Source organism: Otolemur garnettii, unplaced genomic scaffold, assembly GCF_000181295.1.
Source record: "Otolemur garnettii isolate 467f Iridium unplaced genomic scaffold, OtoGar3 scaffold00303, whole genome shotgun sequence".
Classification (NCBI taxonomy): Eukaryota; Metazoa; Chordata; class Mammalia; order Primates; family Galagidae; genus Otolemur; species Otolemur garnettii.
Genome location: NW_003852698.1, coordinates 546,108 through 569,214, shown reverse-complemented (window position 1 = coordinate 569,214; position 23,107 = coordinate 546,108). Strand labels below are relative to the sequence as shown.

At 37.8% G+C, this 23,107-nt stretch overlaps 1 protein-coding gene across 3 annotated transcripts in view; it reads left to right on the top strand.

Annotated features, from left to right (window-relative positions):
- ZNF292 (zinc finger protein 292) overlaps nt 1-21,903 on the top strand; it is a 101,909-nt gene extending 80,006 nt beyond the window's left edge. For all 3 annotated transcript variants that reach the window (XM_003803433.3, XM_023508990.1, XM_023508991.1), the window contains 3 exons: nt 2,921-3,057; nt 6,169-6,310; nt 13,045-21,903. In XM_003803433.3, coding sequence (XP_003803481.1) covers nt 2,921-3,057; nt 6,169-6,310; nt 13,045-20,169 — 7,404 coding nt within the window. In that variant the 3' untranslated portion in view covers nt 20,170-21,903. The remainder of the gene's footprint in view (nt 1-2,920; nt 3,058-6,168; nt 6,311-13,044) is intronic.
- Nucleotides 21,904-23,107: the final 1,204 nt, after the last annotated feature.

The following is a 23,107-nucleotide window of genomic DNA, read 5'->3' as shown; positions in this document are numbered from 1 at the left end:
AAATAGCCAGGTGTTGTGGCAAGCACGTATAGTCCCAGCTACTTGGGAGGCTAAAGCAAGAGAATCCCTTGAGCCCAAGAGTTTGAGGTTGCTGTGAGCTGTGATGCTACGGCACTCTACCAAGGGTGACAAAATGAGACTCTGTCTCAAAAATAAATAAATATATTAAGAGGGAGCTAATGACAATAATAGCACTGGACAAATACATTTCTTTCCTATGCATAATATACACATTTAGTACCATCTGAGCATGGTCTGAGAAGAGCGTGGTTTGATCAAATTCAAAACAAATCAGGTTAAGATTTTTATTCAACTTGAGTTAGTAAAAAATCCTCTGTGTGCCTGTGCTTGTGGGATTCTGGAGAGAGCAAGAGTGTTAAGCTAAGTCTGGGTCAAAACCTTGACTCTGCCACTAAATGTGTGACTTTGAGCAAATCACTTAACCTCTCTCTGTCTTCTTTTTTAAAGAGAAATAATAAGATCTGCCCTTCACTCCACTGCCTGCTTACTCACTCCCTCCATCCACACAGCCTCCTGGCTGGTCCCAAATCTGCCAGGGTGCTCCTCCTTCAAAGCTTTTGAACTTGCTCTTGCCTCTGCCTGGACTCCATCCCCATATTCAGCCACACGATCCTTTTTCCCTCCCTTCCTTCAGATCTTTACTCAGCTGTTACGTTCTGATTAGAAAGGCTTTTCTAAGGATCCTGTTTAAAATTGCTCCTTCACTCACCACCCACATCCCACTCCTTACTTCCCTGCTCTATTATACGTACGATGTAAACTGTATTTTGCTTTGTTAGTATTGTGCCTTTCCACACTAAAATTTAAAATCCACAAGGGCAGGGATTTTTGCCTTTTTTGTGTAGTATTACGTAATCTTAGCAAAAAAAGAAAAGAAAGAAGAAGAAATACGAATATTTAAGAGGCAGGATACTGTGTGGATTAGCATTGCTATTTCTGCAGAAGCTGGCACTAATAAATAAATGATAGCTATTGTTAATCTTATTGTTAACCGCTTAGTAAAAAAATTGTTAAAAGCCTCATGGTTTGACATGTTAACATTTGTCTGCATGAGTGTGCCATGGTAATTTTTAAAAGTTAACACAACTTTTTTTTTTTTTAAGTTAACACAGTTTTTAATAAAACAATGTAAAGAAATGAAAAGAGCTTAAGTCTTTGATGCCAGACATGGTTTGATTTGTGGCTCTACCACTTAACGAAATGTTGTAACTTGGTAACATCCTCAAGTCCTACATCAATTACACACACGTTCCCTGACCTCAGATGGTTAAAGTTAATATTTTTTAACATTAAAATGGTGTGAAAGTGGTACGTATTCTGTATGCTTCTCCACTTAAAAATGGAAGAGTTATGATTAAATAGTAATATATATAAAATGCTGACATTTCACATTGTAGATATTTTAAATTATTTTATAAATATATATCTTTCAGCCCTTTTTTTATTTGTTTAAATGAAGTTGCATATACAGATTTGTTAGACAATCAGAGAACGATTGTACTCCTAGTACCAAGACTTAGATTTCAGTCTTAACTCTGCCACTAACTTCATAATTCCTTTAAGAAATCACTGATGTTGAACAGACAGCTTTTGGTCTTTTCTTGTCTTAGTGTTTTTGAAGAAAGCCCAATTTATTTTATTTATTTATTTATTTATTTATTTTTGAGACGGAGTTTTTGTCACCCTCGGTAGAGTTCTGTAGCATCACAGTTCACAGCAACCTCCAACTCTCAGGCTTAGGCGATTCTCCTGCCTCAGCCTCCCGAGTAGCTGGGACTACAGGCATGCACCCATGCACCACAATGCCCAGCTATTTTTTGTTGCAGTTTGGCCAGGGCTGGGTTCGAACCTACCACCCTCGGTATATGGGGCCAGTGCCCTACCCACTGAGCCACAGGCACCACCCAGCAAGCCCAATTTAATTTATAAAATGGAAGCTGTGAATCTATTCCCACATAACCTTTTTCAAAGACTGACCTCAAGATGACCCGTGTTCTTCATTTAGATGTTTGTTCAACCCTAAACACATTACATTTCACACCTCTGCACACTCAGCATTGATGAGAAAGAGACCACTAACAAGGCGTAGCCACCTCTGTGATGCAGGTGTAATGCCTATTCTGTGCGGGGTGTTGGTCCTCTTGCCATCTGTCAGCTGTGCCGTGTTGTAGGTAACCTCTCTGTTCTGTCGTGGAATGCTGATTCGTGTCTCTGCTGTTTGTCACATCCCTGACTAGCACACACTTATAGAAATTATGGGTAAATTCTTTTTGTTTTCTATATTTTGTCATTGCAATGAGGGAGTAAATTTTAATTTAAAAAGTAAGTAATAGATGTGAGTACATCATTAAATGAAACAAGTCACCTTCATCTAGATCATAGATGCACATGCATGACTGTTGGCAGCCAAAATAGTGTAGATTTATAGAAAATTGAGATGAGCTTGAGGTGGTTTAGTCGCACAAAATGTTTCACATTAGATTCCCCCTTATGAATAGGTACTTAGTTTACAAATTTATATATAATATACTTCTCTCTGTCTTGATTCTATTGCTTGTTTAAATTAGTGGCTAAAAGAAGAAAAAAATACTCCAGCTTTCTTTTTTTTCAGTATCATAGAGCTAATTTATTGGGTAGAGGGTGGTTATAATTATCAGTTATTTACATGTCAGCACTTGGAAATTTTTGAAAATACGTAGTTGATTTTCCCATGTTTCTTAGTTCTCTTAGAATTACTATGTTAATTTTTACTGGCTCTGAAGAAAGGCTGTTTTTAAATTGTAGCCAGTCTTTGTCCTAGGAATGACAGATTATGGCTTTGATAGTGCATGAGTTAAACTATAATTGTATATGTCATGATGTAAGACCATCTTATGGCATGTTTTTTCTTTTTCTGTAGATTTCAGAAGTTGATTGCAAAGATGCACTAGAAATGATCTGTAACTTAGAGTCTGAGGGTGACGAGAAAAGTGCTCTTGTTCTGTGTGCTGCGTTTCTGTCACGCCAGCTCCAGCGAGGAGATATGTATTGTGCTTGGTGAGTTGAGTTTGTTTTTTAAGAAAAATATATTAAATAAGAATACAAAATAGTGGGGAAAAAATAGGTTTGAGAATTCATATAGATTGGGAACATTTCTTAAAGTCTTATCAAGACAAAGGCATATATTCAGATACTACAGTACATGCCGTGCAAACTGATTATTAAGTAGTTGTTACAGCTTTAAAACCTTTTTGTATTAAAGAACATAAAATTTCTGAGCAAGCATACCAGTAATGAAATAGTCAAGAACTATTTAAATGTTGGAAGATAAAAGAAAATTTCATTTTATCTAATGCCACCATAAAAATAATTTCAGATATATAAACAACCTATGATTCAATATGTGCATTTTTTTTCTTTGGCATATTGTACACTTTCAGCTATTTTATCTACTAGTCGCTTATCTATGGAAATTCACTTCATTTTTCACCTGTGAGAAACCATTTCATTCTACTTTTCCGATGTCCTTTTTCAGTACACATTTCTTTGTGTGACACATTTCCAAATGGCCAAAGCTTGTTATATATGACCCTTTGGGAGGCTACAGGTAGCAGATCCTGGTTTCAATTAGCTCAAAAGCTGAAGATTGCTGTCTTTAGTTGGCACTGGCTCAGAATGACAGTGCGGTCAGCCAGCAGCATTGTCAGTCTTCAGTGTCGTGTTGCTATTATGGGAAAACAAATAAAAATTTGGTTCATCACATTCTGACATTTAAGAATATTTACCAAGTGACATGTAGCATATAGATGAATATAGATCAGGCAAGGCAGATAAATATTGTGTAAAAGAAAACTGAAGTTCATGATTATAAAGATTTTCCAAGCAGTTGACTTTTGTTATGAAGGAAAAATTATATATGCATAACAGAGAACATTGACATGAAAGGCAGCTAGAAAGATACTGATGGGAGAAGTAGATTTTCTTGGTATGATATGGCATGAAAATCATTGATGACTAAGAAATTCATGTGTTTGAATGCATAAACACACACATGAGTGCATGCAAAACATGAAATCTGGGGAAGGTGGGTGGATTGTATCAGTGCCTATTTCCTGGTTGTGACAGAGTACTAAAGTTATGCAAAGTTGGGAAGCTGGATAAAGGTACAGACATTCTCTCTGCATTATTTCTTACAACTGCATGCGATTCTACAATGACCCCAAATTAAAACTTTAAAGTACAAAAGACTGCAGAGACTTTTGTTCATGTAGACTAATTGATAATTTGCTATATTAGAAATTAAAATGGAAACATTTTACAGTTATTTGTTAATTTTTTATATAATAAACATGCTGCATGTTAAAAATAAAAGAAATTCATGTGTTAATTAATTTTTCAAAAAGGCACCAAAAGGCTGTGTGCAGTGGCTCATGCCTGTGATCCCAGCACTCTGGGAGGCCAAGACAAGTAGATTGAGCTCAGGCGTTTGAGACCAGCCTGAGCGACACCCCATCTCTGCTAAAAATAGAAAAACTAGCTGGGTGTTGTGGCAAGCACCTGTCTTCCCAGTTACTTGAGAGGCTGAGGCAGGAGGATCATTGAACCCAGGAGTTGGGGGTTGCTGTGAGTTCGGCCAAGGCTGCCACACTCAAGCCTGGGCAACAGAGCGAGGCTCTGGCTCAAGAACAAAAACCGAAAAGGCTCTAAAGTCTGAATTTTATATAAGTAAAAGCAGTATAGTGCAAGCTCTTGAAAGAGGGAGGGTAAACTAGAAGTAGAAGTTTGTGTCTAAGAAACACTAAGATGAGCAGTTGAGAATTGACCTAGGAGTCAGTGGTAGGTGGAGTTGGACAGGAAAGTGCCAGGACCGGGTTGAGACAGAAAATCAACTAAAAACTTAGTGTATAGTCCAGTTGAGGGGGTTGCAAAGGCTGCCTCATGGATGTAGATGAGGTGAAAGAAGTTGTGAAGATGGGAGAAAGTAGAGCCTGATGGGGGCCGTGGCAATCCATTAAATTAGGAAGATGGTGAACTGGAGAAAAAGGAGGTCATCTTTGTTCATATACTGGGTTTTTGGTTTCAAAAGAGATCAAAGTGAAGAAGTCTCAGGAAGAACTTGAGAGGTGATGAAGTTGTTAAGACTGGAGAAACAGACTTTGAAGTCTTCCATATATAGATGGAAATCTGGAGAATGAGCAAGTTGTTCAAGTAGATGGTGGAAGCTGAACAAGTATTAATAGGGAAGGGCTCTGCTGAGAGAAGGACATGTGGTGAGAAAAGTTGAAACAAGATTTAGGGCAGGGGTCCTCAAACTTTTTAAACAGGAGGCCAGTTCACTGTCCCTCAAACCATTGGAGGGCTGGACTGCAGGCCCTGGGACGAGTCAGCTGCTAAGCAGGACAGGCAGGTAGCAAAAACACCTGGCAGTCTGGATAAATGTCCTAGGTGGGTCGCACGTGGCCTGTGGGGCTGTAGTTTGAGGATGCCTGATTTAGGGGCAATTGGTCATGGAAGACAGAGTAGAAATATGAAGTAAAACGGGAAAATTCACCACTTCAGTAGAATTGTTTAATAAAAAACATAGTATAACTGCATTTGAAATAAATATTTGAGTTGATTTTATTTCTCAGAATTGTTTTCATAGTTTCACTCTGTGGCACTTTAGTTTCTTCTGGGTTCTGTCATCATTGAGTCTTATTGGTCAATTTTAAATTGGTTAAAAACTAAAAGGTAAATGCTTTTAGAAATTCACCGTGCCATTGATGCCTGTCCCTGTGGGTACATGTGCATGTGTCTGTGTATTTAGTCACATACATCTTGACTATCTTGACTTTCTTACTACATGAAGTTTGGATGTGGCTTGTAGCTACCGCTCATACAACTTGCTTACATGTTAGGTGCTTTCCTAGTAAAAAGTACTGTTTTTCTGTCAGGGATGGAAAAAAAATAATAAAATGATAAATATAATATCTTGATTTTATTTGGTCTTTAGAAAATCTGGGTCTGTTTTCTTGCATTTAAAACTTAATTGCACATGTAGAATTGCAATCTAAAATTATTTTTAACCTCAAATGTAATGATGAGGTTTACATGGTTTATGATTATGACATTATAAGTTAAGTTATTAGTACTTCAACTTATCTTTTAAACCTTCTCTTTTTTTTTTAGGGAACTCACTCTATTTTGGAGTAAATTACAGCAAAGAATAGAACCATCTATACAAGTATACCTTGAGAGGTGTCGTCAGCTGTCTTTATTAACGAAGACAGTATATCATATTTTCTTCTTGATTAAAGTTATTAATTCAGAGGTAAGAATAATAAAAGGGTTTTTTTTAATTTTCAGTATATAAGTTATCTTTAAAGAGATTTTAACTTTTCTTATTTTGGCCCCCTCTTACAGTGTTTGTTTTAATTTCATTTAGTGCTTTATACATTATCCTACTAGTTAGTACTTTACAATTGCAGTCCCTACCCTCTGGGCCATGGACTGGTGCTGGTCCATGGCCTATTAGGAACCAGGTCACACAGCAGGTGAATAGGAGGTAAGCAAGTGAAGTTTTATCTGTATTTACAGTTGCTCCCCACTTTGCACTTCACCACCTAAGCTCCACCTCCTGTCAAATCAGTGGCAGTGTTAGATTCTCATAGGAGCATGAACTCTACTGTAAACTCCACCTGTGAGGAACCAAGGTTATGTGCTGCTTATGAGAATCTAATGTCTGATGATCTGAGGTTGAGACATAATGCGCTTGAATCATCCCCAACCACCACCACCTGTCCTGGTCTATGGACAAATTGTCTTCCATACAACCAGTTGCTGTTGCCAAAAATGTTGGGGATCACTGCTCTAAGACATTCAGTACTGAAAAACTCAAAAAATGCAATTGAGATCTGGGGCTTGCAAGAAACATACATTGCTCTTAGGGGTTATACTGCTATGTTAATTTAGAAAGTGTAGAGAGGAATATAGCGGGAGGTTCCTTTGCTAGCAATAGTGCAGATTACATTATCTAAAAACTCTTCTACTACAAAACAGCCACAAAACTCGATTTTAAAAAAAAATGTATAGCAATTAAGAGTTCAAGAATAGTAGAACCTAAAACGTTGAACCTAAAAATTGGAGCAGAAAGCTTGAACTAATATCGGGACTTACCCAGCTTAGTAGGGATTGAGATATGTTGCTAATTGTCCTTAACAAAAGTAATTCAAGTTTTATATCCACACAATATCCCCGTGATACTGTGTGAAAGAGAGTTATACGGGAAAGGGTGATAAGGTCTTGGGTCATGTCATTTGAGGAGTTAGATCGGAACACTCCCCTTAGCACACACATACATGCATACACTGTGAAGTGCTATGATTTTATTAGAAAAGCAAAGCACTCTAACATGGATGGACAAAACCTGAGGTCTGCTCAGCTGAATCCTGGGTCAAGGAGGAAAACCTTCCCTTTTAAGAAGTTGTGACTATAGGTCCACCTCACAGATTTAGGGGCTGCATTGATCCTAGCTATAGAGTCTAGGAATCCTCATGTCAAGTAACGTGTGAGGAGGACAGGGTGGATAAGAACTGGGCTGGAAGAGGTCCTGGGCTGATAAGAACTGGGACACCTGTGAAAGCAGAGAACTCCTCTTGGAGGGCCATGCTGTCGACATAGCTCTCACAAAGTTGGGCTTTGTGTACACACACCTCAGTGCTCACTACATGAAGCCTTCTGCCACAGGGGCCTTAGCATGTAGGAAGAACATAGGGTTAAATATGCAACATAGAAATTACAAGTAACATATATGTAAAGGCGTAAGTGAGTTAACCATCAAGACTTACAAATTTTTGAAGGTATGAAATGATCTGAAGTGAATGAATTTCAGCAAAGACTAGGAGAATTTTTTGCCTAATACTTTAAATAATGTAATTATGGATAATTCTATAAAATAAATGTATTTAAAGGCATAAAATTAGAAGTTAAAGCTTATGAAAGAAGAATACTGTCAAAACGATCAAGCGGATTTGAAGACTGAAAAGAACTTCTGGATATTAGAAACATACCCCTTGAAGTAGATTATGCTCCTTCGACAGGAGGAGGAGGTGGTGAGACAGATGCACATGCACTTACGCTGCCACCCCAGTTAGAACCCAAAGTTCACAAAAGTCACTGATTTCTTCATAGTAACCTATGTAGGCGTGCGGGTGGTTTCATTCAAATGGACACAGAAAAAAGAGTCCAAAAGGTGCTGCCACTACATAACATAAAAGATTAGGGTGCAGCATAGGGACAAATAATTTTTTAACTAATGTATAATTTTTTGAAAGAAAGGATTCAAAGATACTTCCCCATCCCCCACCTCTTAAAATCTGTAGTTGGTCAGTAAGTCTGAGATATGTATTCATTTTTCTCTCCTGAAATAATCTCTCTTCATTTTCAGGAGTAAGAAACAGGGGCCAGTGCAACTTCTGTCCAAGTTTTTCTCTGCCCCTGTCCAATATGGCCTCTTTTTCAGTGGGCAGTGAGACTGAAAGAGGATGGTCATTGTCATCTGACTTCCTTAATGCATTTGATTAAGCAGTGAAGCCCAGATGGGTGAGGCCAGCAGTGAGTTGAGGTCACACCCAGCGTGTATGTCTTCTGGTTCCCAAGTTCCGCCCATTCTACCATGCGGCTCTTTAAGTTAGAATCCAGCAATGGCACAACCTATATTTTAAAACAGCACAGTAGTTTTCTAAGAAATTTATTATTGTCACTTTTCACTTTATTTTTTAACTGTGACAATACGATATACAAAATGGAAAATCAAATGAGTTAACAAGGTTGGCAGAGGAAAAAGTGGGGAGCTGAAGGGTTCACCCCTGTTCCTTACTCCTGGAAAATAAAGAGAGTTACCCTTAATGGCTGTTTAGGTGCTCAGCAGCTCCGTATGGCTAGTGGCTGTCCCATTAGCACGGATAGTTGTCTTGGCTACCACTGTCTAATGAGGCTTTGGGTTCAGAAGTACAGCACATAAAAAAGCAGTTTGATAGTGAGAATAGCTTGGGGAGGTTGGCTGGAGATGCAGGTTTCTCAGCAGGAATTGTGTGTGTCCTGGCAGTTGCTCTTTGCCTCCAAATTCTTGTTTCTCAACGTGTGAAATTTTATTCCCTTTTTTTTTACATTCTGAAATCTGACCAAATAGAGAATGTTTTGCCTTATGACTAGACATAGTTCATTATTGTTTTAGGAGACCTTACCGTGAAGCTATAGTGATTAGGTTCTAGGGTAACTCTCTTCATTTTCCAGGTGAAAGTGCTTTGCATTAACTGGTAGCACTCTTTTGTCAAAATTCCAGCCACTTACATTTATTTAAAATATAGTTTGCTCTTCATATCCGTGGAACCTATGGATTCACCAAACTGTCTATCAGAAATATTCCAGGGGTGGGGAAAATTCCACAGAGTTCCAAAAAAGCAGAACTTGAATTTGTTACAAGCAAAGTATTACATTGAATCTGCTCAAATGAAGTGATATGTAGGCATTGTACTAGGTATTACAAGTAATGGAGAGAATGTGCATAGGATATATGGAACTATTCTGCCCTTTTATATAAGGGGATTTGAATATCTGCAAATTTTGGTGTCTGCAGGGTCCTGAAACCACCAAATGCCCCCATACATTCCTAGAGGCAACTGTAATTGTTTCCTTCTTAAGTTTGTATTGAGATCTGCAAACAAATTGGAGCAAATAGCTTGATGCATTAAAATTGTTGAGCCCTAAGGATTTTACAGTCTGTTAATGCAGACACACAAACAATTGCAGTATTATCACGGGCCTTTCTGTTAGAATGGAATGTTGCACTCGTATGAGAGCATAGTGCCTGGCATAAGTAGGTGCTGAGTGATTAAAAGAAGTGGGCCATCTAACTTATTTGGTTATTCTGTTACTCAGTTAGTAATGGCCAAAGAAGGGATAGAAAATGCATATAAAATAGGAGCAAGACCACAAGAGACTAGAATAGAATATTAGGGAGACTTGAAGTAGGTCAGTTTTCTGTTTGGGTACACAGAAAGAAGAAAACAGATAAGGCAGACTGTGAAGGCCCTTTTGATTCCATGCAAAGAAGTTTACATGGAAATTTAAAGTAGTTATTTAAATTATTAAATCACAGAATTAATTAGATATTTAAATTATTTTACAGCAAGATAAGGCATAATGTCTATGGGTATAGGAACAAGGAATGGGAGGTCATATGGAGCCCTAAAGTCAACATGACAGCCCTGGACAGCTGTAGGTAAAGGGCACTGGGCAGCTCGAGGAAATGAGCAGCAAAAGCTAGGAGAAGAGGCACCAGACACACACCTTGCCTTCCTCCCAGTGCCAGAAAGGGGGCTAAGCCTCTTCCTGCTCTGAATCCATGTCGCTTAGCTATCTACTCTGGTTCAAGCTTGTGTTGTCAGTACTTGTTATTAACTGGTGTCATGAATTAAGTAGATTTTAATGGGCCAATCACTTGTTTAATCACATTTGTATTTCTGGAAAACTGTTGTGAATTCAAACTCAGCTTTAAAACATACTTGTTACATAGCCAGTTTATGACATGAGCATTGACTGTTAATTTTCAAGCATATATATGCACACACACACGAAGTCTCAGAAGAATGAAGATGTTGACATAGTTTCTTTTGTAGTCATATTTTAAGGTCTCAACTTTAATTATAACATTAAGTTTTTTTTTTTAATTTTGGGAAAGGAATATGACCTTTGTTGAGCTTACCCACCAGAGTGGGGAAAAAATGTCTGTACAAATCAAATGTTTGTTACTGTAACTTATGCCCCACAGTTAAAATCAAGACAGTTTTTTTTAACAGTCAACTTGATCAAAACCCACTACTTTCGAATCCATAGTGTCTTTGAAGCTATAATAATGGTTAGATATGGCTAAGCCTAGAATGTAGAAATTTGGTTGGTTAGAAAGCTAATTAACTTATAACTTCTCAAATAGAATTACAAAAAGGCAAAATTGTGTTTTTCACAGAGATACAGTCCACTAGAATCAGCACTGGACAGCTGTTAGAACATATAAGACCCAAGGTGATAAGGAAATCAGGCATTCTGTAGCGTGTAGACAGTCTTTGTTACCCTTTCTTCCCAGAGGTTTGTGAGTGTGTGGAGTGACACCGCCACCAGCCCTTGTAGCCTGGTTGAGCAAGTCCAGTTTTTCTTCTCTTATCAGACACAGCTGCTTCTGTACTGGGCCACATTCACACTGCCTATTAAGATGTTTTAAAACAAATTTATTAAAGACATTTGCCCTTAATGAGTTGAAATGATGGGTGGTGCTCTAGCTCAGTGGGTAAGGCACTGGCCACATAAACCGAGGCTAGAGGGTTCAAACCTGGCCCACCCAGCTAAAACAATGACAACTGCAGCAACAAAAAAAAATAGCTGGGCGTTGTGGCAGGCACCTGTAGTCCCAGCTACTTGGGAGGCTGAGGCAAGAGAATCACTTAAGCCCAAGTCTGAGGTTGCTGTGAGCTGTGACACCATGGCATTCTACCCGAAGATAACAAAGTGAGACTCTATCTCAAAAAAAAAAAAAAAAACAAAACCTGAGTTGAAATGAAACTTTGAATTCATTCACTGACTGCATTAGAATATGTCAGTGGAGTTCCCCTTTTTAAATAATTTCAGTTGTTTTTTATAAGCAATAAGTAGAATTTTTGAAACAGCTTTTGTCATTTCTGGTGAAAGGGCTTGATGTTATGTGACGTAAATTACTCATCTTTCCTAAGACATATACTGTAGACATACCCTGTATCCAACTCTGAATTCCTTTTTAAATTTTTTTTTCTCTATTATTTCCTGAATTTTCTACATTATCAGCCCTGTTCAGAATTTTCACCCTCCCCAGCATTCTGGCACTGTTTTATGTTTAATATCTTGATGGTTGACTTGGCCTTTTATTCCTTGAAGACTCAATGTGTGTCCTCTTCTATTGAGTATGCAGCTTCACAACCACATGTCTTTTGCTTTCTCGCATAATCTGAGTAGTAGAGGAGTAGCCTAATTGTTCAATATCAGTAGCCCCTAAGTCAGGTAGCAAAGATGTAAATATTTCGCTGTAAAAGTTTTATGGCTCACATAGGATCTCTTAGGGTACCCAAGTTTATGTGAAAGCTGGAAATGCCCATGTGCTTCTGCCTCTTTCCCAATCACACTGTCTTCCTTCCCTGCCATGTTAAAAGTGGGTTTCTTTGTATCTATTTCTCCTCTTCCTCTTCTTCTTAGTCTATGTCCTAAATCAAGGCCAACTTCAGTTTCTCTGCCTCATTTCCTTACTCCCCTTTGTCCCATAAATCTAAGCTACTGTTTTGTTAAATATGTTACTTCTATACCTGTAAAAATGCAAACCCTATCAGTTCCTTTTATTTATTTTGTTTCTTTCCTTTTGATCCTGTATTCTATTCAAATGAATGTGGCCACATTTCTCATATATCATTGTTCTTTATTCTAGCTTTTAAAGCCTGTTTTATCTCTCATCTCATGTCTTTGAACTGACTCTTAATCTTCATTACTGCTCTCTAATAATAGTTAAGATGCGAATTCAAAAGAAACTATTTATTAGACTCCATTTCTTCCTCATTTCAAGCTTGTCTAGTAATGAGGTAGGAGATTTTACATTCAATTTTAAGCATCATCATAGCTCACAACAACCTCAAACTCCTGGGCTCAAGCAATCCTTCTGCCTCAGCCTCCTGAGTAGCTAGGACTACAGGCATCTGCCACAAGGCCCAGCTACTTTTTCTATTTTTAGTAGAGACAGAGTCTTGCTTTTGTTCAGGCTGGTCTCCTCCTGAGCTCAAGTGATTGTCCTAGGTAGGCCTCCCAGAGTCACTTTACACACACACCCACATGCTTGCGCACACGCACACATACCAACCTGCATTGCTTTAGAAGGGGAATCTTTCCATGTCCTGTAATTGCAAGATTTGAGAAAAACAAATCTCAGACTTAAAATCCATAAATTCCCAATTAGTGAGATGACTTGAACATTTCCTATTTGCTTTTTCACAGACTGAAGGCGCTGGACTTGCCACCTGTATAGAACTATGTGTAAAAGCCCTTCGCTTGGAATCTACAGAAAATACTGAAGTGAAAATTTCTATTTGCAAGACCATTTCATGTCTGTTGCCTGATGATCTGGAAGTTAAACGTGCTTGTCAACTGAGTGAATTTCTTATTGAGCCCACTGTCGATGCATATTATGCAGTAGAAATGCTGTATAACCAGCCAGACCAGAAATATGATGAAGAGAGTCTACCAATACCAAATTCTTTACGCTGTGAGCTCTTACTTGTATTGAAAACTCAATGGCCCTTTGATCCAGAATTCTGGGATTGGAAAACCTTAAAACGACAATGTCTTGCATTAATGGGAGAAGAAGCATCCATTGTGTCTTCTATAGATGAGCTGAATGACAGTGAAGTGTATGAGAAAGTAGCAGACTACCAGGAAGCGGGCAAAGAGCCTTCTCTGAATGGCCTTTCTGGGGCAGTTGGTGCTAGTTCTAGCCTTCTTAAAGACATTGGTGATGAAAAGCAGAAGAAGAGAGAGATAAAACAGTTGCGAGAGAGGGGATTCATATCTGCTAGGTTTAGAAATTGGCAGGCCTATATGCAGTATTGTGTGCTGTGTGACAAAGAATTCCTTGGGCATAGAATAGTACGACATGCTCAAAAACATTACAAAGATGGAATTTACAGCTGTCCCATATGTGCAAAGAACTTTAATTCTAAAGAAACTTTTGTCCCCCATGTCACATTGCATGTCAAACAATCTAGTAAAGAGAGACTAGCAGCTATGAAACCATTAAGAAGATTGGGAAGACCTCCTAAGATCACAACTGTCAGTGAGAATCAGAAGACCAGCACGGTGGCTAAGCAGGAACAGCGGCCGATAAAAAAGAACAGTCTCTATTCAACAGACTTCATTGTGTTTAATGATAATGATGGGTCAGATGATGAGAATGATGACAAAGATAAGTCTTATGAGCCAGAAGTGGTCCCAGTTCAGAAACCAGTACCTGTTAATGAATTTAATTGCCCTGTCAGTTTTTGTAAAAAGGGCTTTAAGTACTTTAAGAATTTAATTGCTCATGTAAAGGGGCATAAAGATAATGAAGATGCCAAGCGCTTCCTTGAAATGCAGAGCAAAAAAGTCATTTGCCAGTACTGTAGACGGCATTTTGTGAGTGTTACTCATCTCAATGATCACTTGCAAATGCATTGTGGAAGTAAACCATATATCTGTATACAGATGAAATGTAAGGCTGGCTTTAATAGTTATGCAGAGCTTTTGACCCACCGAAAGGAGCATCAAGTCTTCAGAGCAAAATGTATGTTTCCTAAATGTGGCAGAATTTTTTCAGAAGCTTATTTACTATATGATCATGAAGCACAACATTATAATACCTACACTTGTAAGTTTACAGGTTGTGGTAAAGTTTATCGTTCTCAGAGTGAGCTGGAGAAGCATCTGGATGATCACAACACTCCTGAAAAAGTGCTGCCCCCTGAAGACCAATTTAATTCATCTGCAGATTCTGTTCAGCCTTCCAAAGTGAGTCAGAACACAGCTGAGAATATGGAGAAAGAAAGAGCTGTGCTTCCTTCAGAAAATGTTGAAAACAGCTCACCAGCAGAGAGGAGTGGTGCTTGGGATGAAAGCAAAGTGGAGGCAGCTGTGACCAAACGAGATCAGATTTCTGCCTCTGAGCTCACACCCGCTAATGGATCATTGTCAAATGGCTTGGAAAACCCTGCTACTCCTCTGCTTCAGGCCAGTGAAGTAGCTGTGTCCATTAAGGTGTCTCTGAATCAGGGGATTGAGGGTAACTTTGGAAAGCAAGAAAGTTCAGCTGCACAAGCCAGTGGTGAACCACTGGTCACAAACTCACACACCCTAGTTAGAGACTCTTGTAATGATGTGCATCATCCAGCTTTCCCAGAGAGGAAAGAACAGGGTTGTTTTAATGAAGCCCAGATTACTCAGAATTCCTTAGTAAATTCAGAAACCCTCAAAATAGGTGACCTTACCCCACAAAACTTAGAAAGACAAGTGAACAACCTGATGACCTTTTCTGTGCAAAGTCAGGCAGCATTTCAAAACAACTTACCAATATCTAAGTTTGAATGTGGAAGTAATGTCAAAGCATCATCTGGTCTTTATAATTTACCTCTTAAGACTTTGGAAAGTATCACATTTATTCCAGCACAGCCCAACCTAAGTAGTTCGTTAGGAACTCCATCAGTGCCTCCAAAAGCTCCAGTTCAGAAATTCAGCTGCCAGGTTGAGGGATGTACTCGGACCTATAATTCATCACAGAGTATAGGAAAACACATGAAAACAGCACACCCTGATCAGTATGCTGCATTTAAAATGCAGCACAAAAGTAAAAAAGGTCAGAAATCTAATAACTTGAATACTCCCAATAATGGAAAGTTTGTTTATTTTTTGCCACCACAGGTGACCAGTTCTAATACATTTTTCACACCACAGACCAAAGCCAGTGGGAGCCCCACTTGTGTGGCCGCGTTGCAGCATGTCTCACCTCCCATTTTCTCACCTCATTTGGCAAGTGTATCAGCTCCATTGTTGCCCTCAATGGAAAGTGTCATAAATGCAAATATGTCTACTCAGGATAAAAATGAACAAAGTGGTATGTTGTGTTCCCAAATGGAAAATTTGTCCAATGCTACCTTGCCGGCACAAATGGAAGATTTAACCAAAACAGTTTTGCCTTTGAACATTGACAGTGGCTCAGATCCTTTCCTTCCTTTACCTGCTGAAAGCAGTTCAATGTCTCTTTTCCCTTCACCAGCCGATAGTGGGACTAATTCTGTTTTTTCTCAACTGGAAAATAATACCAATCGTTATTCCTCACAGATTGAAGGAAACGCAACTTCCACCTTTCTAAAGGGGGGTAATGGTGAGAATGAAGTTTTTCCTTCCCAAGTGAATGTTGCAGATGACTTTAATAGCACGAATGTCCAACAGTCTGCACCTGAAAAAGTCAAAAAAGACCGTGGGCGGGGCCTGAATGGGAAGGAGAGAAAACCCAAGCACAACAAAAGGGCTAAATGGCCTGCAATTATCAGAGATGGGAAGTTTATCTGTAGCAGGTGTTATAGGGCTTTCACTAACCCCAGATCGCTGGGTGGACACTTATCCAAACGGTCTTACTGTAAGCCCCTGGACGGAGCAGAAATTGCTCAGGAGCTTCTGCAGAGTAGTGGGCAGCCTTCCCTTCTTGCCAGCATGATTCTCTCCACCAGTGCAATTAACCTGCAGCAGCCACAACAATCTGCCTTCCATCCAGAAACATGTTTCAAAGATCCTTCATTCCTACAGCTTCTTGCTGAAAATCACTCATCAACGTTTTTACCAAATACATATCCTCGACCTGGTGTGACTAACTTTAATACCAGTGTTAATCAAGAAGGAAGTGAAATTATTAAGCAGGCCTTGGAAACTGCTGGCATTCCCAGTACATTTGAGGGCAGTGAAATCCTTTCTCATGTTCCAACAGGTTGTGTCTCAGATACATCACAAGTAAATGCCACAGTGATGCCAGACCCAGCTGTGCCATCCCTGTTGCAGACTGTATGCTATTCAAATGCCCTATTGACAAACCAGAGCAGGACACCAAACTCCAAAAATTCTGTTGAGGAATGCAGCAATTTGCCTGTTTTCCCAGCAAGTGACTTACTCCTGAAGACTGTTGAAAATGGCCCGTGCTCTAGCTCATTCCCTGATTCTAGTGGACCATCCCAAAACTTTACCACTAACAGTTCACGTGTTTCAGTTATTAGTGGTCCTCAGAACACAAGATCCAGTCACTTAAATAAAAAGGGAAACAGTGCTTCTAAGAGAAAAAAGAAAGCAACACCTTCGCTGATTGCACCTAATGTTTCCCAAAACTTGGTGACAGGTGACTTAACAGCAGTGGAACTCTTGGCAAAGAATATTGAGATCCCGACTACTAACCTTCATTCAGCTGTAATTCCAAGTTGTGAATCTCGGGATTTGGTGGAAAATCTAACACAGAAATTAAATAGTGTTGACAATCAGTTATTTATGACTGATGTAAAAGGAAACTTCAAAACCAATCTTGAGGCCCATACAGTGTTAGCTCCTTTAACATTAAAAACTGAAAATGGTGATTCTCAAATGATGGCTTTAAATTCATGCACAACTTCAATAAATTCTGATTTGCAGATTTCCGAAGATAATGTTATACAAAACTTTGAAAAGACTCTCGAAATTATTAAAACTGCTATGAATTCTCAAATACTTCAGGTAAAAAGTGGGTCTCATGGTGCTGGTGAAGCATCACAGAATGCACAAACCAGCTGTAACCTCCATCTCCCCTCAGTTAGCACTGCACAAAACAGCACACCACCCGAGTCTTCTCAGTTGGCCTCCTTTGTCAACATCATGCCCGCAAAAGGCGACATTCCTCAGTGTGGACCATTGCCTAAGGAGGATCAAGTACAGGAGATTTTAGAAGGCTTACGGAGACTGAAACTAGAAAATGACCTATCTTCTCCTGCATCTCAGTGTGTGCTGATAAATACATCTGTGATACTGACTCCTGCTCCTGTTAAGCCACTTCCAAATGTCACAGTTAAACCAGTTTCTGAAATGATAAACATTCAGTTTAGTGACAAAATTAATAAGCCCTTTGTGTGTCAAGACCAAGGCTGTAGCTACAGTGCTATGACAAAAGATGCATTATTTAAGCACTATGGTAAAATTCATCAGTATACTCCAGAGATGATTCTTGAAATTAAGAAGAATCAGTTGAAATTTGCTCCATTTAAGTGTGTGGTACCTACATGTACAAAAACATTTACACGAAATTCAAACCTCCGGGCACACTGTCAGTTAGTACATCATTTTACAACTGAAGAAATGGTAAAGTTAAAAATAAAAAGGCCATATGGAAGAAAATCTCACAGTGAAAATTTGTCAGCACCACAAATCACACAAGTGAAAAAACAGCTAGCTGTGACAGAGGAAAATAAAAGGGAATCCCAGCCTGCTTTGCAACTGGGAGCAGAGACAGAAAATGCCTTCAGTAATGTAGCAGTGATCCCAGAAAAACAAATTATAGAAAAAAAAAGTCCTGAAAAAACAGAAAGTTCTCCACAAGTGATTACAGTTACTTCAGAGCAACATGATGCACATTCTCTCACAAACATACAAACCAAAGGACGCAAAATCAGGAGACTTAAAAAAGAAAAAGAGGAGAAGAAACGAAAGAAGCCAGTTTCCCGATCCCTTGAGTTTCCAACAAGATACAGTCCCTACAGACCATATCGATGTGTTCACCAGGGATGCTTTGCTGCCTTCACGATACAGCAAAACTTGATTCTTCATTACCAGGCTGTACACAAATCAGATCTACCTGCATTTTCTGCAGAGGTTGAAGAGGAAAATGAAGGTAAAGAAAATGAAGAAACTGAAACTAAACAAACTATGAAAGAATTTCGATGTCAGGTGAGTGACTGTTCTCGAATTTTTCAAGCAATTACTGGCCTAATACAACACTACATGAAACTTCATGAAATGACTCCTGAGGAAATTGAAAGTATGACTGCTTCAGTAGATATTGGTAAATTTCCATGTGACCAATTAGAGTGCAGATCTTCATTTACTACGTATTTGAACTATGTTGTTCATCTAGAGGCAGACCATGGAATTGGGATAAGGGCAAGTAAGACAGAAGATGACGGCATATACAAGTGTGACTGCGAAGGCTGTGACCGGATATATGCAACTCGCTCTAATCTCCTCCGACACATTTTTAATAAGCATAATGATAAACATAAAGCTCATTTGATTCGGCCAAGAAGGTTAACACCTGGCCAGGAAAATATATCAAGCAAGGCAAACCAAGAAAAATCTAAGTCTAGACATCGGGGAACAAAACACAGCAGATGTGGGAAAGAAGGAATAAAAATGCCTAAGACCAAACGAAAGAAAAAAAGTAATTTAGAAAACAAGAATACAAAGATTGTGCAGATTGAAGAAGATAAGCCTTATTCCCTGAAACGTGGGAAGCATGTATATTCTATAAAGGCTAGAAATGATGCCTTGTCTGAGTGTACAAGCAGATTTGTAACCCAGTATCCATGTATGATAAAGGGATGTACTTCAGTTGTTACAAGTGAAAGCAATATAATTAGACATTATAAGTGCCATAAATTATCAAAGGCATTTACAGCACAACACCGAAATCTTCTTATTGTCTTCAAACAGTGTTGCAACTCACAAGTAAGAGAACCTGAGCAAGAAGACAAGATTGATGTGAAAGATTCTGACACATGTGTATCAGAGAGCAGTGGTGATTCAAGAGCAACTACAGTTCCACAGAAGGAAGTTGAAAAAAATGAAAAAGATGAAATGGATGAGCTAACGGAATTATTTATTACAAAATTAATAAATGAAGATAGCACAAGCACGGAAGCCCAAGCTAATACCTCCTCAAATGTAAGTAATGATTTTCAGGGAAAGAACCCCTGCCAGCCAGAAAGGCAGAAAGCAAGCAATCTGAAGAGAGTTAATAAAGAAAAAAATGTCTCACAAAATAAAAAAAGGAAAGTAGAAAAGGCTGAGCCCACACCAGTGGTTGAGTTAAGCACTGTTCATAAGGAAGAAGAGACTGCAGTGGCGATTCAGACCACTGAGGAGCACCCTGCGTCTTTTGACTGGAGCTCATTTAAACCAATGGGATTTGAAGTATCTTTTTTAAAGTTTCTTGAAGAGTCTGCAGTGAAGCAGAAGAAAAATACTGACAAAGACCATCCAAATAGTGGAACCAGAAAAGGATCCCATTCAAATTCAAAGAGAAATATTGACAAGACTGCTGTGACTAGTGGAAATCATATATGTCCTTGTAAAGAAAGTGAAATGTTTGTACAGTTTGCCAACCCATCCCAGCTTCAGTTCAGTGATAATGTAAAAATTGTTTTAGACAAGAATCTTAAAGATTGCACTGAGCTTGTCTTAAAGCAACTTCAGGAAATGAAACCTACTGTCAGTCTGAAAAAACTTGAAGTACATTTAAATGATCCAGATATGTCTGTTATGAAAGAAATCAGTGTAGGGAAAGCCATAGGCAGAGGACAGTACTGATAATTAATGTACTATAAATACATCATTTATAGGTTTAAATAGGAAGCCATCAAGCATGCTAGAATTGTGAAACTCATTTTTTTTTACTGTTGCCGACCTGAATTAGCCTGCCCCCCCCCCAAACAAACAAACAAAAAAACATGACATGTGTCATGTAAAACATTTTTTTATCCCTATGGGACTTGAGGAACAGAATCAGTACTTCACTTATTGTAAATATTGAGCTAAACCTCAAATTTCTATAACCCAGTTGCCCTTCTCATGAACTTAACTGAGTTATCTGTGTGATTGGTCTGTGTCACCAGGTCACTGCTCATGCATAATAGTACTCTTTGTAGATACCTTTTTTGTATATATTTATTACTGTAAATCATTTTGCTGCCACCAGCAGTCTATAAGTCTAAAGTATTAAATGACACATTTATATTTGAAATTTTAATTTTTAAGTGATCAACTTTTTAAAACTGTTTTTTGTTATTTTAAATTAAGAATTTTTTGAACTAAAACTAGAAGCTCTGCCATAGTTCATTGATTTTTACATGAAACATTTATTTACAAGATAATCTCAAGATTACTTTTCACAAAGTAGGCACATTATTATCAAACACTTCTGCTTTGTAAATTTGCCATCCAGGGTTCTTGGGTGGTATTCGTTGAGAAAGCAGATTCCTTAACAGTTTCCTACAGCTACAGTTTTGGTTTTTTCTCATTGCTTCTAATTGAATATAGTTGCTCTGACTCCATGAAATATAATGGAAATGTGAATAAAGAATTTACTACATTGAAGATTTTAAACATTTGGTATTAAAAAAAATCCTTTGTGAATGTGATAGAAACTAGTCGTGTGGAGCAGTATAAATATTTGAGATGGTGATTTGTGAAGTAGCCCAGTATTGCCTTAAATAAAATCACATTTCATTTATTGTTTTATACATGTGATCTTATAAAGGTTCCCCCCGTCCAATTTCTGAGATTTATAGATTGGTGTATAGCTTTAAACTGTATAAAGTTTTGTGGAAAGATTTTTTTAAACATTTTTATAAATCTTAAAATTGATATCATCAAAGTGAGCCCATCTTGTGTTTATAAAATACAAGAGTTCTTAACATTTATAATTACATAGATGAAACACTTTCTATAAGGAAGTTGGAAATTTTGATTTTACTGTTTATAGATGTTAGATTGTACAGATTTGTCTGTATTTTCTCACCATATCTAATGATACTTTTTTCATTAGATTGGTCTTTAAGAGCAGTATTAGTTGTTACAATTGATTATTTTGATTATTTCATATATGGTTAGCTCTTATAGTTTAGGGTTTGTCTATTTATACTGTGGATTCACAGCCAGAGGTAGAGGTTATTTCAGGAGAGGTTTGATGACCTTTGTTTAAAGTTCAGCTAAAATCAGTGCTGGAAACAAAAGGAAGCATCCTTTCAATATTTACTTTTGTTTCTGTTTGCCATAAATAGTAGCATTGATTTTTTACTTTTATTTGTTATAAAATAGTTGCATTCACAATATTATTGGCCTGAGACACTGATGATATTGTGATGATATGAAAATGTGTCTGTTCCCCATGCAAGATCAGATTTAAGGAAAAATGAAGCACTTATCCTTAACTGAAATCGCTGGTACTCTGAATAAATGAGCATGGTCAAGGAGTGAACTATTTTCTTTTGGAAAATATTTTTTTAAGTTTTATTAAAGTATTATAGTTTTATTTTTAGGGCCTTTGAGTTTTATTGAATAGTTGGCTTTACCTCCTTAAGATTTATTACCAATATGCACAAAACTTAACATATTAAAATTTCTACCCTTTGGTAAGCCCATTGTTATTTATTAAAATAAAAATTGTTTTATGGGTGATTAATACATGTTTTTTTCTAAATTAACAGTAATTAAAATATCTTTGAATAATTTTAATATTAAATTTTTGTTAACAATTGAACGTTTCTGTACAATTTTCTTAGAACATGACCTCGCTCTTAAAGGTGGGCATTTGGCAGCACTGCCCAGTACAGTGCAGTAGAAGTGGTTTACTCTCATCTTTACAGTGATGAACCACTGTTGAGTGAAAGCAAAAATGCCAATGTGCTAAGGATTTTCTTTGGCTCATCAGCTTAAAATTTTGCCACTAAAGATTTCTGTAATTGTTCTCCAACATGTCAAGGAAAGAGTTTGCCAACATTTAATGAAATTTTTTATGTCCCAGGTAATATATGCTGAAAGTAATTATGGGGGAGTGGGCTTTATAGCATGGTACAGAAAAATCAAATTAAGATCTAAAATAAATATGAATTTGTAGAACAGCATGTTGGTAAAATTTTATATGGAATGTAATGCCTACATATTAAAAAAGAATCATTTTTTATTCATGGTATACTTTTCCTCCACTTCTGTCTTTGAGATATTTTTTTCCTGCAACCTAAATTTGCCTAAAGTTTCATAATTTAAAATTAATCTTTTTCCTTTTCTAGACCCAAGGAATTTGTACATTACAGGTTAATGTTATTCAAAATATATCATTGTCTTAAGTGACACAAGTTTTAGAAATTTTTAGAACTGTTAGATTTAGCATAGTTTATTATTTTAAAGGCCAAAGCTTTTTAATAAAGCAAATTTTGATCATCATTTAAGCAATAGCAGTTGCCATACATATTAAGAAGAAAGTACACAATTACTACAGCTAACGGCATCAGAGAGAATACCCTGAAAAGTAGGTAGGTAGGTGTGAAAGTCTTTGTGGAGACAATGAGTTTTGAAAGATGAATGCTTGCATATCAGATGGTCAGAAGGGACAAGGGTGTCCCAGGTGCAGAGGTATGAAGAGTCATTAGTGTCAGTCATTGCGGAATGGAAAGGTAGGGGATATTGGAGAAGCTGAAGCGGCAGATGGGTCAGATCACAAAGGTTCTTGTATGCCAGGTTTAGTCTT